General features: G+C 33.2%; 1 protein-coding gene across 11 annotated transcripts in view; it reads right to left on the bottom strand.

Annotated features, from left to right (window-relative positions):
- Nucleotides 1-12571, bottom strand: part of LOC125657644 (DCC-interacting protein 13-alpha-like) — a 42075-nt gene that overhangs the window by 4839 nt on the left and 24665 nt on the right. For 6 of the 11 annotated variants that reach the window (XM_048888352.2, XM_048888356.2, XM_048888358.2 and 3 more), the window contains 7 exons: nt 10775-10918; nt 7691-7821; nt 7069-7177; nt 6047-6133; nt 4658-4751; nt 4033-4083; nt 2536-2565 (listed from right to left, as the gene is read on the bottom strand). In XM_048888352.2, the coding sequence (XP_048744309.1) occupies nt 2536-2565; nt 4033-4083; nt 4658-4751; nt 6047-6133; nt 7069-7177; nt 7691-7821; nt 10775-10918 (646 nt within the window). Of the gene's footprint in view, nt 1-2535; nt 2566-4032; nt 4084-4657; nt 4752-6046; nt 6134-7068; nt 7178-7690; nt 7822-9430; nt 9440-10774; nt 10919-12571 lie in introns of all 11 variants that reach the window. The other 5 variants (XM_048888357.2, XM_048888361.2, XM_048888360.2 and 2 more) reach the window with 3 other exon arrangements.

Raw genomic sequence — 12571 nt, 5'->3', positions numbered from 1 at the left:
GCAACGCCATGTTTACATGTGTATTACTCTCAGAATGAACTTGTCTGTGCAACGCCATGTTTACATGTGTATTACTCTCAGAATGAACTTGTCTGTGCAACGCCATGTTTACATGTGTATTACTCTCATGTTTACATGTGTATTACTCTCAGAATGCGGACGATTGGTTTATGTTCATTCATTTATGAATTTGTTTTACAAGAAATATTGATTGATATTTATGTTTATAGAAATTGAATTATCAGTCATCAACTTATTGTTGCATTAGCAAAACTCGAAGTGCATGTAAGATGTGTATCAATTTTCTCATAATCAGTTAATACTAATGAAGGTATATCGTAGAATAATGACTACAGCATTCCTTTGATCTTTGCAATAACCGCGGTAGAATTATGAATAATACATGTAATTTGTACATGTGCTCTGTATATATAATACATGTGCTCTGTATATATAATTGTATATATAATACATGTGCTCTGTATATATAATACATGTGATCTGTATATATAATTGTATATATAATACATGTGATCTGTATATATAATACAAGTGATCTGTATATATAATACATGTGATCTGTATATATAATTGTATATATAATACATGTGCTCTGTATATATAATACATGTGCTCTGTATATATAATTGTATATCTAATACATGTGCTCTGTATATATAATACATGTGATCTGTATAATTATGTATATATAACACATGTGATATGCAGAAGTTTCTCTTTCATTCGGTACATCAATAATGCATATCAAACTGTTACAACAACCCTATAAATGTAGAAAAATTTAACAGCCATGAAATTTTCTGTTAGAAATGATAGATCAACAGATTTCAGATGAGAGTGAATGTACTTTATTTATAAAATTATATCTTCAGTCTTCACGAAAACTCAGTGGTCCGAAGACTGAGGCCAGTGAATTTTAGGGTCGGGTCAGTGAAAATAAAAAATCAGGAAGTCCGATGGGGTTGTAGACTTTTTGTAGTCACATTAAATATAATGTTGGATTTAGATATTCTAAACATCTTATTTGCTTAAATTTACCATCAAAATAAAAATGAATCAATAAATAGCACATAAAGTAAGTGTTTGGACATCGTGGTTTGTTTCTTTAAAGTAAAGAATGATAACTATACTTGTAATTGTCAAGATAACTTGTACCTTGATCATGTGAATATTCAACGAACATCTGCACACCGGTAATTGCTGCTTTATTGCATTGTCCAATTAAAATGAACTTCGTCAAATGCAGTTATCTCTGATTTTATGCAATTTCTATAGTTTAATATAGAATCAATCAATTGTTTGCATTTGATGTTGGTAGAGAAGGTTACTCCCTAAGGTGCACTTGGGCTGTTTTCATGTTTGTGAAAAATACGTGAATTTGTAGTATTGTTGTTTGCGGGGGGGGGGGGGGGGGGGGGGGGGGGGGAGAGAGAGAGAGAGAGAGAGAGAGAGAATACCGTGTACGGTGTTGTTTTTCTGGTATTGACAGAAAGGATGTCTTGGGGTGGATATGAATACGAGTAATAACCATAATTTCAGTAAATTAATCGTACAATTTTACAATGCATTCCATAATGTATGTGATAAACATGTACTATGAAAATTTGGGGGGCCAGTAAATTTCACTGTGGGCCAGTAAATTAAGACAGTTCACTGGTCCGACTGGCCAGCAAGTTGTAAATGTTTTCGTGAAGACTGTATCTTATTGGTGGACATGCAGCAAAGCAAAGAGAGAGAGAGAGAGAGAATACCGTGTACGGTGTTGTTTTTCTGGTATTGACAGAAAGGATGTCTTGGGGTGGATATGAATACGAGTAATAACCATAATTTCAGTAAATTAATCGTACAATTTTACAATGCATTCCATAATGTATGTGATAAACATGTACTATGAAAATTTGGGGGGCCAGTAAATTTCACTGTGGGCCAGTAAATTAAGACAGTTCACTGGTCCGACTGGCCAGCAAGTTGTAAATGTTTTCGTGAAGACTGTATCTTATTGGTGGACATGCAGCAAAGCATATTGAATAACGTTAATATTCAATTTAAATGGCTTTTCTTCTTCTGAAGTATCTGTAAATGTTTGGTATATGCAAAATGCATTTGGCAAAAACTAAACAAAGGATAACAGCATTAGATATGAAATCCCTTCCCCGTTTATTGTTTGTTTTTCACAAATACCTTGATGTATATATTCAACTGAACAAATCAGCATATCAGTTGCCACTATAGCTCTATAAGTACAGGTATAAATTATACGGAATATAATTAGAAACAGTAAACATGAAATGGGTTCTCTGATTATAAAATAATATATTTAAATGCAGGAAAAAATTTGAAGATCTAAATTGATTTTGAAATGTATTTTATACCTGCAAACAAGTGATTGCAAACTAAAGATTATTTGCACATATAAAATACACTTAAAGCTCTGGGCAACAAGGGAGGAAAATGCAGTGCTCTTCTGATTTGATATGCTGCTTTCACAGGTATTTATGTAAAACAAATACTTGCCTTCCCTACACCTGGTGGTAACTTACGTTGCTGAAATCAACAGGAGATTATGGTAATAATTAAATGTATTGCAAATGCAATGTAATGATAAAAATCTAACAGATTTCTACACAGCACATTCAAATGCTGGACTGGTATGCTGAAAAGATGCTAAAAAAAACAACAACAAAAACCGCACACACAAATAAAAAAAAAAGAGGGGGGATTTTAAATGAAATTAAACCCTATAGAATCACTCTGTGACTTAAATGATCATTTGGCACATGCCACTGAAATTAAACTTTTTAATACTGGAACTTGATATAAAATGAACTCACCTCTCTTCTACTTAACAATGCATGTACATGAAAAGTTATATCAAATAAATATGCACTTTGTATGTACACGTAGATTACATGATGAATGCTTCTCTGAACAGTTGTGAGGGGAAATGTGATAAGTGCCAGGGAAAAGGAAAAAAATTCACAGGAATGTGCTCAAATAGGACTCACTATACAGTGAACAAAAAACCTGTCTTTCAGTAATTATGTACATGTGATTGAAACAGAAATACTACTGATTATTTCCCCATCACTCTTTACTTGATGAAAGGTTTCCCCATAGAAAATTACTACAGTCAAAGGAATGAGTGTGAATTTGAGCTAAACCTTGCTAAATACATATTGTTAAATATAAACTGACTAAATCCTTTAAATAAGTGGAGGAAAGTCCAGTATGCCCCCTACACAGGGGAAGCAATGCTAAATTTTAATGAAAGGTAGGTAATCTTAGTTACATGATTTTGAGTTGTTTTGTGCCTTCTATATAGAATCAGCGGACACCTATCTACATGTATGTATATGAAGTTGATCTTATTAGAAAATGCAACTAAAGTAGATCCTCAGATCACATTAAACTTTTTGTGTATATTTCACTATAATTATATGCTTTATACAGATCCAAATTAATCAAAACTAAAAGGACTCTGTTGCAATTAATGTCGATAACGGAAAACAGTTACTTTATCAAAAAGATCTGACTCATTCCATATATTGTTAATCAATTACAACTGACAGATGGGAAGTGAATTTTCTTGCTGAGTGTAAACGGTTGCTTGTTTATAATAATAAACTGTATCATTAATGAATGTTACCAAAGATTATACATGTAGTAATGCCCCTAATGTAATGCAGTTTGTAATGAGAAAACGGCAGTTGTATATATGTTGAGTCTATAGCCACACCACACACACACAATCATAGCAGCATATCAAATAAGTCTCAGTTAGTCCTTTCATTTGACATACCGATAATGCACATTCGTTTTACATTAGTAGCCAAAAACTTATTATTCTTTGCATAAAAAGACACTTCATGGGCAAGTAATACATTCAATCTTTGACTATCAGATGTATCCCTCCAAACATCAGTCATTTTAAAATACAGTAAAACAAGCCACACTACCTTTAATAAGAAAACACATTGAAGTAAAATTTCCCACAAAGAAAAAAATATGTACCATTAGTGCTTGAAAGGCAAGCTTTGTCGCAGTTCCAATGGCCTGGCAAATCTGAAATAGAAAGGGGAGAATTTTTTTATCATGCACTGCAGTTTCAGGTTTTATTTCTTGCATTCATATTTCCATATAAACTCAGAAACAATAGCTTATGTCCAATACAACATTAAAACTGTGGGCGGCATTAACAAATTGAACATTCTTTCATTTGTGAAAAGTTCATAGAAAATAATTTTTTGAAAATATGCACAACCTTTGAGCTAAGAGCTGCATACCCATTTAAAAAAACCCAAAACCTTAATTGAAATGTGAAGTTCTGGTGGTTCCATTTAAGCCTAAAGGACGTCTCAATAGATTTGATATCTTAGTATATAAACAACATTAGTAGATGTACTAAGACCCTACTTAATATGAATGTTCTAGTTTGAAAACCACCAGAGTTAACAAACCATGACTCCTATGAGAGATGGACAGACAGGGGTAAAACAATATGCCTCCGACTTTGGCCGAGGGGCACAGAAAACATTCTTCCTTGGTATAGGAAAATATAATGGAAAAAGAATTGTACAAAATTACACTTTCATGAACCATCAGAGAAGTTTATAATCATTATGGTAATTTTATTTACCTCCTCAGCAGAAATGTTACATTCAAACACATGACAAGAGAAGGTTGACTGGTTGGCTCCAGGGGGCTTGGTCCGCGTAATAAACGCAAACAATCTGTCGAGAGAGACACAGTCATGTAAGTCCATGGTACTTCTAACATGTAATCACCTTCATTCTCCTCACTTAGAAGTATGGATTGATTGGGCAAGACAGATATAATGTATAAACAAAGAAAAAAAGAGCACATCTTCTCTTCCCAAAGACATTGAGAAAGACTCTGTGGTCCTTTTACATGTACAGTAAAACTCGAATATAGCGAACACGGATATAGCGAAATTACGGCTATAGCGAAGTGAAAACGATTTCTTGGCAAATTCTTTGTATATTCTATATAAAAATCTGCATTTATAACGCACACGGATATAGCGAATTTACGGATATAACGAAGTGAATTCCTATTCCCCTCGAATTAAAAATGAACGTAAAAATCACCTTTTATAACGAATTTATTTTTTTCATTTCAATCTCTTTGTGATTTTAACAATCGGTTTCCACTGACATAAAGGATCCACACTTATTACAAAATTTATGTTTGTATTTTTTTCAAAAAAAGTTGTTAACGCAAAACAATACTTACACATACGTTTAGGAAATATATTGTCGGTATTGTTTACTATTCTCGTTAATTAAATTTGAAGTTTGATTGCATTTATTTTATCGTACACTCCTTTATTTGTGTAAAGCAACAAGTAAATGTCAATTGCAATAGACTGTACATGTATGTATTGTGCAAAATTTTGTTGACATTTCTCTTTCGACGTGTTCTTGCATGACTTAATAATCCATCAAGATAAATTATCATAATTATATAAATCAACGTGTATATTTCTTGTATAAAAATATTTCTTCTCGAAAATATATATAGGCTTAATTTCTTTTAAAGACAATGCAAACGCAAGTATATCGATTGCTGCTTTCTTAAATTCGTTATATTTGAATTAAGAATTCGCTATAAACGTATAGCGAATTACGCTTATAGCGAATTTTTATAGAGGGTCCCCAGAAATTTGCTATATCAGAGTTTTAATGTATATATTTTTTGTCTACACAAAACATTTCCTCAAGTTATACCTAATACCTTAAAAATTCTACAAACTATATTAAAAAATAAAATAAACCTTCATACTACAATGACATTTCTAATCTTTCAAAATTTCAGAAAATAGTGGTTAATAGACAGTTCATAAGCATACAGAAAACACTTTGACCATCATCAAAAGATCATTTACACTAATAAAAAAAATATGCCATGGTTTACACTGTTTTGATTATATTTATTTAGATAAAACATACTTTATTAATGAAAATGATGTAATATTAAAAAGTATGTGGCATCCTGCGATTCTCACCTTGTGTTTTCTGGATGAGCTGCCCAAAACGAAATGTCCGCCAAAGCAAACTGCGTCCTTACAGTGTTGGTTGAAGGGTCTATCAATCTACAGTCAACAACAACACAATCCCAGAGAGAGCAAAACACACACACGCACGCACTGGGTAAGTACTAGCTGTGAATTGTTTGGTTTTCAAATTCAAAATGAAACAAAATTCAATGGCTTGTGAAAATTTAGCATCAATAGCATTAATGAAGATATTAATGACACGTATACATTATATTTACCAAGTTTGGCCCCGACCTTTGAGTCAGAACCTCTACCCCGGGGGATCATGAAATTTACAATTTTGGTAAAATTTGAAAAGAATTAGAAGGGTTATCAAGAAAAAGTTAAAAATGTTTAATTGTTAACATTTAATCATTGATCATTTTGGTCCTATCCTGATACCCAAACCCCTAACCCTGGGATCACAAAATTTCAATTTTGGTAACGGGCTACCTGATCCTTCTAAATATCCATTTAGTTTCAATTTAGTATGAACAACATTAAAGATGTTATTTAAATTTTTTAAAGTCCTTAACAGCCTTAAAGATAAGCCACGGAGGTTTTACTTATATCATTAAGCTTATATCATCAAGTTCACTTTCTTAGTAAAAACCTGATCAAAATCAGTTCTGTAATTCCTATTGGTCAATTTTTGTCCTGCCCTTAAGGCCCCAGGAGTCCTGAAATTTACAATTGATGTCCCCCTTGTCCCAAAGATGCTTCATAGTATATTTGAAAAGAATTGGAATGGTAGTTATCAAGAAGTTAAAGATATTCAATTGTTAACGCATGATATGGACTCTGCAGTAACCAACTGCAATAGGTCACCTCAGACTACTTAGCTGACCGAACCAGATCTGAAAATGTTCATAGGAAACAGTCTCTCTCAATGTACTATATTTTTCTCCCCGATCTTCAAGTTAGAATCACAATGCAAGAAATTATGATGTTCAAAACATTAAAAGGTTTACCTTAATTTTTATTTATCTTACCTCATGCACTCACTAGACACGACCAGTCTGGATTCCGTCATCTTAAACACATTGTGAATTGCTCGAGCTGCCATGATTTGCCTCATTGTTTCATGCACCAACTTATCTCCTACAGTTAAAGATAATTATGTTTTAGACACTTTTCACAACACATACAATTTTTAAGGTATTGGATATTATGTACCTGCATGTCTTAGGTTCTGAGATTGAAGTTTAATGTATATGACAAATATATGAAAACTTTTCTGACTGTATGATTCATGAAATAAACCAATCATTGAAAAGATACATATCTTACATGTTTTAGCACTAAAGACGCTGTTTTACTAGATAAATCTTGAATCTTCATTTTCTGAAAAGTCAGTTTCTGAACATTTCTCTATAAATGGCCAAAACTTGCATATACTGCTGTACTTTCTCCTGAATCTAGACTACTCGTGAATTCATGATCACGCGATCTGATGTCCACGAGGCATTTCACGATACTAAGTTCTCGCGTAAAATAAGGAATATACAGTATTGAAAATGTTTGGTTGGAGGAGGGGCCCAACATTTACACCTGTGTGTTGGGGTGTTGGGAGAATTTTTCCAATTATACATTCATCTGTGAGGGTGTCCATACCTCTGTCAGTGGTGACCTCCATTGACCCCAGAAATCTCACAACAAAACTCTCCACATATGTAGCCGTGTCAATGGCAGAATCTAGAGTATCTAACACCTCATTGGCTGACTGGTCAAAAGGGTTGATCCTCCTGCAACAGCAAATTCAAAAAATTTCAGAAAAATATTTTTGACAATTTCCAATTCCTTACTCAGAACACTTAAAACTGTCAACATTTCAATTTCACAGTAAATAATAGTTGTTTCACAACAGAACCAATGTAAATACAACCCATTAAACTTCTTATATTAAGGTTCCTGTACAGAGGATTTAAAACCTTAGTAGTTACACAACTATGGAGCACATAATTCTTCAATATATAAAATTTAAAGCTTCTACTGGTATGTATTGCCTGTATGAGAACAGAAACTAATTTCTAATTGAAAACAAACACCTTGTACTTCTAATCGACAACATAAATGAACAAAAAACCACAAAACCAAAAAAATTGAATTAAATTAAAAAACAAAGAGGCCCATGGCCAACAATGCTCACTTTTATTCTGCTGTTCTCCAGCTGAAGATTTTTACCCTCTTTAATCCCATAACAAATTCTGACCACATGTTATGACCCTCAATTTAGCCCATTGGGGTTGTGACTTAAAATTAACTGGACTTGAATCCGCCCATGGGTCAATACTATGACTAACAGCCTTGCTGCTCTGGAGAAGAGTTTTCAAGATTTTTCCCTCTATATCCATGTATCGTGTAATTTAATGCCCAATGTTATATCAATATGATTTAGTGTGGCCCTCAACTCTTGATTTTTTCCTCCAAATTTCCTAAATTGTAAAACTTAAGCCAAAACTAGTCAAATACAAATAGGAAATGCTTGCAAATAAATTCAATTAATCAGTAATTTTTGATAAGAAAAATGTAAAACTTTAGGGTCCAATCCTACCATCTTTCCCTGGGCCCTGATTAGAAGAAAATGGAATTTACACTACTTGAGGATACTTGCATATTTTTTCCATTCCCCGTTCGACGGTTTCTTAATACAGGTTTGATTGTATATTCTTTAAGGAAGCTTTCAAATAAGATTTGTCTTTTCTGGCCCAGTGGTTCTTTAAAATAAAATTTTCAAAACATGCCACCATATTTTCACTATTTCTTAAAAATCTCCGGGACCCCTTGAAAAGGGTATGACCCTTCATTTAATTTTTTTAAAACCCCCTTTAGCCAAGGATGCTTTATGGCAAGTTTGGTTGAAATTGACCCCGAAAATGTGTAAAGTTTTATGTATTTTTGCTTGTCTTGAATTTTTATATAACTGAAAAGTTAACTTCGCCATAAAACAGTGAGGGTCACCCAGCTGATGAATTACACTTTGTCTGGTGTATAGAGCCCTAGACTTTCAACAGGTACAAAGGTCATGGACAATTAATGCCTGTGAGAGGATGATGGACAATTTATCAGACAGACAGATGCTGGACAACACGTGATCAGAAAAGCTCACTTAAGCATATAGCTCAGGTGAGCTAAAAACCACTATTAAAGCAAAATATTTTACATCTTTCTATGCAAGTACAATAATTACAGGTTTGTTGCATGGGTGACATGAACTGTAGGATATTTTTAACATAGTGTAGTTATTCTTTATAAGCATTCTGTAGCTAAATATTTAAAGCCTAAAATTGAAAAGGAAATGGCCATACATTCAAAAACACATGCAAACATACAGATTTTGGTAAAATGCCTTACGCTTCAGAGCTGCAATAAAATTTTACTGCGAATTAAGTCACCATTAAAACCATAACTCAAATCAAATATATAATATGTACCAAGGTATCAGGCATGCATAAAACAAGAAACAGAAAATTAATATATGGTAGATACCAGGTTATTTCCCCTTACATAATAAAAAGTCCTATACTGTCTAGTGGAACTTATTACATGGCACATTTGAACAATAAATTCGTATTTTATCTATCAATCTGTATATCCAGACAATTCAGACACTGAACAAACAATTTTTTTAACATATATAAGACATATACTGCTACCCTTGAGTTGTCTTAATGAGACAAATATACCCCCACCCCCTACAGGCATTGAACAAAAAAGATGTTTACAGTACATGTATCTCAGTCTGATATTGCTCGACAGATACATTCTCATCCTTTTCTAGAGCTAAACCTGTACTGAAATTCCTCACCCTTTTCTAGAGCTAAACCTGTACTGAAATTCCTCACCCTTTTCTAGAGTTAAAACCTGTACTGAAATTCCTCATCTTTTTCTAGAGCTAAACCTGTACTGAAATTCCTCACCCTTTTCTAGAGCTAAACCTGTACTGAAATTCCTCATCTTTTTCTAGAGCTAAACCTGTACTGAAATTCCTTATCTTTTTCTAGAGTTAAAACCTGTACTGAAATTCCTCACCCTTTTCTAGAGCTAAACCTGTACTGAAATTCCTCACCCTTTTCTAAAGCTAAACCTGTACTGAAATTCCTCACCCTTTTCTAGAGCTAAACCTATACTGAAATTCCTCACCCTTTTCTAGAGCTAAATCTGTACTGAAATTCCTTATTTACTTGTGTTTTTCAGAAATGGTGAAAAATTTAGCTGAACTATGATACAACACACACGAGACATGAATCATAGAATGGAAAGTAATTCACACTTTAATTAGCAGTCCTTGTACTTTCATATAGTATGCTTTATCAGTCAATCTGAATTCTACTCCCTTGCTACAGAGTCAATAGAACCCTGTCTTCACAAAATATTGATTTATCGTGTCATTCAACAATAATGTCAGCAAAATCCAGCAGTGCCAATTAAATTTTCATAGGTCCTGAAGAGTTTAAATGTCATTCACGATTTTCATTAATGAAACTTAATCCCAAACGTAATCTCCTGCTTTACATGAAAAGAGTATTTCTCTGTAAAACCTAGTGAAAGGAAGTGAGGTCATGATTTGACTAAAATATGGCATGTTAAATCTCCAAGACAATCTAATTATAAAGTAAATACAACACATTTATACCCAAAATCATATAAATACAATATATAGAGAAAAAAATTGCATGGTTCCATGCGCACACTAACTTTGGCGGCCCTGGCAGACTGGACGTGACTCCGCTACTCGGACTCGATTGTGACAACAGATCAAACTGAATAGGTGCTTCAGCAACAAATGAGCTGGAGGGAGTGGGGGCCGGGGTTCTAGGGACCGCCCCAGAACTGGACATGCTGTGAAGAGGTGAAAAATACACACCAAAAAGAATATAACACAAAAACCAAATCAAAATCCACGATACAAAAGAAAACTTTTCTTCAGAAGTGTGATGGACTGATGAGAATATTGTACATGTATGTGTACTTATTTCAGAGGGATTTCATATTTTAGGGATGAAGAAAGAGTGCACTGAAATAAGAAAATCTCCATTTATCCATTAACATACATTGAAGAAGTGCTAAATCATGAATACGCCAAATAGTGTATCTGGTCACATTAGCCAAATTTTTAATCAGCTAAAATAAGTATACACATACAGGATTAAAAAAATCAAACCAAAAAATAAATCCATGCTATTGCAGTCTGACAATGCATAGACAATATTGTTCAATACGAGTTTGTGTGTACATCATAATGCTTTTAACAAAATCAAATTTCTTAAAATGAAAATATAACTGTATATTAAAGTAAATCTCCTTCAAATAAGGTCTTCAACTCAAGCCATTTTAAGATTTTTACATAGTGCATTTTTATTTATAAAAGCAATCTAATTTCAATTTAAATGTCCTTTTAAAGTTTGAAATATACAGATTGTACTAATGTTAGTATAACAATTGTTTGATATCGAAAATACACCTAGCATATTAATATTGAGCAGACAGAACTATTTCAGACTGGCGATTTTGTAAGGTGGTAAGTCGCCGAGAATCACACCCTACATGAATTTGCATATATTTGTCATATTCATACAAGTCGTTATAGAATAGTTTGGATAATGCTACCCTACTCATAAACAGATAACACATTTCAAACTCAACATTTTGCTTACATATTGTCAGTTCCCAAAGGTTCTGGGTGATGATTCTATGAAAGTGATGGCTTTCAGACCTAACCATGAAGAATGTGATACTAAATTGATAAGTTACCATTACATCATTCATATCAATCTACAGGATAACGGTGTGATTCTCTGCTAGACATCAGCTTACACAGTCAAAGGTGTACGGTTTGTGAGATGGTTCAAATCAAACTTCTGCATGCAAAGTTCAATGACATGCAACTTTTCTACTACAAGCTAGCCTGCTTCGCACGTTGTAATTTTATTTGAAAAGACATGTAAAGGTGATGTAAATCTATATAAAGTACTACGTATACATGGCCCTAATTTGGCTCCATATGATGACTGAAAATTTAATAAAATCTTTGAGATTTCATCTCCATTTAATATTCATGACCAGTTTCATCTCCATTTAATATTCATGACCAGTTTCATCTCCATTTAATATTCATGACCAGTTTCATGCCATTTCTTGTGAACCATCTGTCATCGTTTTCTCTCTGTAAATGTCACGTTTAGTGCTGGTTTTTGGATTCAAACACACCGAATCCATTGTAGAATGTGATATCTATTTTTCTACCATTGAACTATATGTACCTTTAAAAGATACACATTCAGTAACAACATAAATCATGATCTCTCAGAGTAATACGCTCTCTACTTGTGGACATGAAAATGATACGAAGAATGGAAGTCTATTTGCCAAGATTTCAAAATTCTGGGAAAAGACATATACGAAGTCATATTTTAGGATCAGTAGTATTTTTCTATGAATAACAAATAACAGAAAGTTGTACAAACACTCAAAGTAACTAGTTTTAAACACTTG

This window comes from Ostrea edulis, chromosome 7, assembly GCF_947568905.1.
Source record: "Ostrea edulis chromosome 7, xbOstEdul1.1, whole genome shotgun sequence".
Classification (NCBI taxonomy): Eukaryota; Metazoa; Mollusca; class Bivalvia; order Ostreida; family Ostreidae; genus Ostrea; species Ostrea edulis.
The sequence above is the reverse complement of the archived record's forward strand: the minus strand, read 5'-3'. Positions and strand labels throughout refer to the sequence as shown.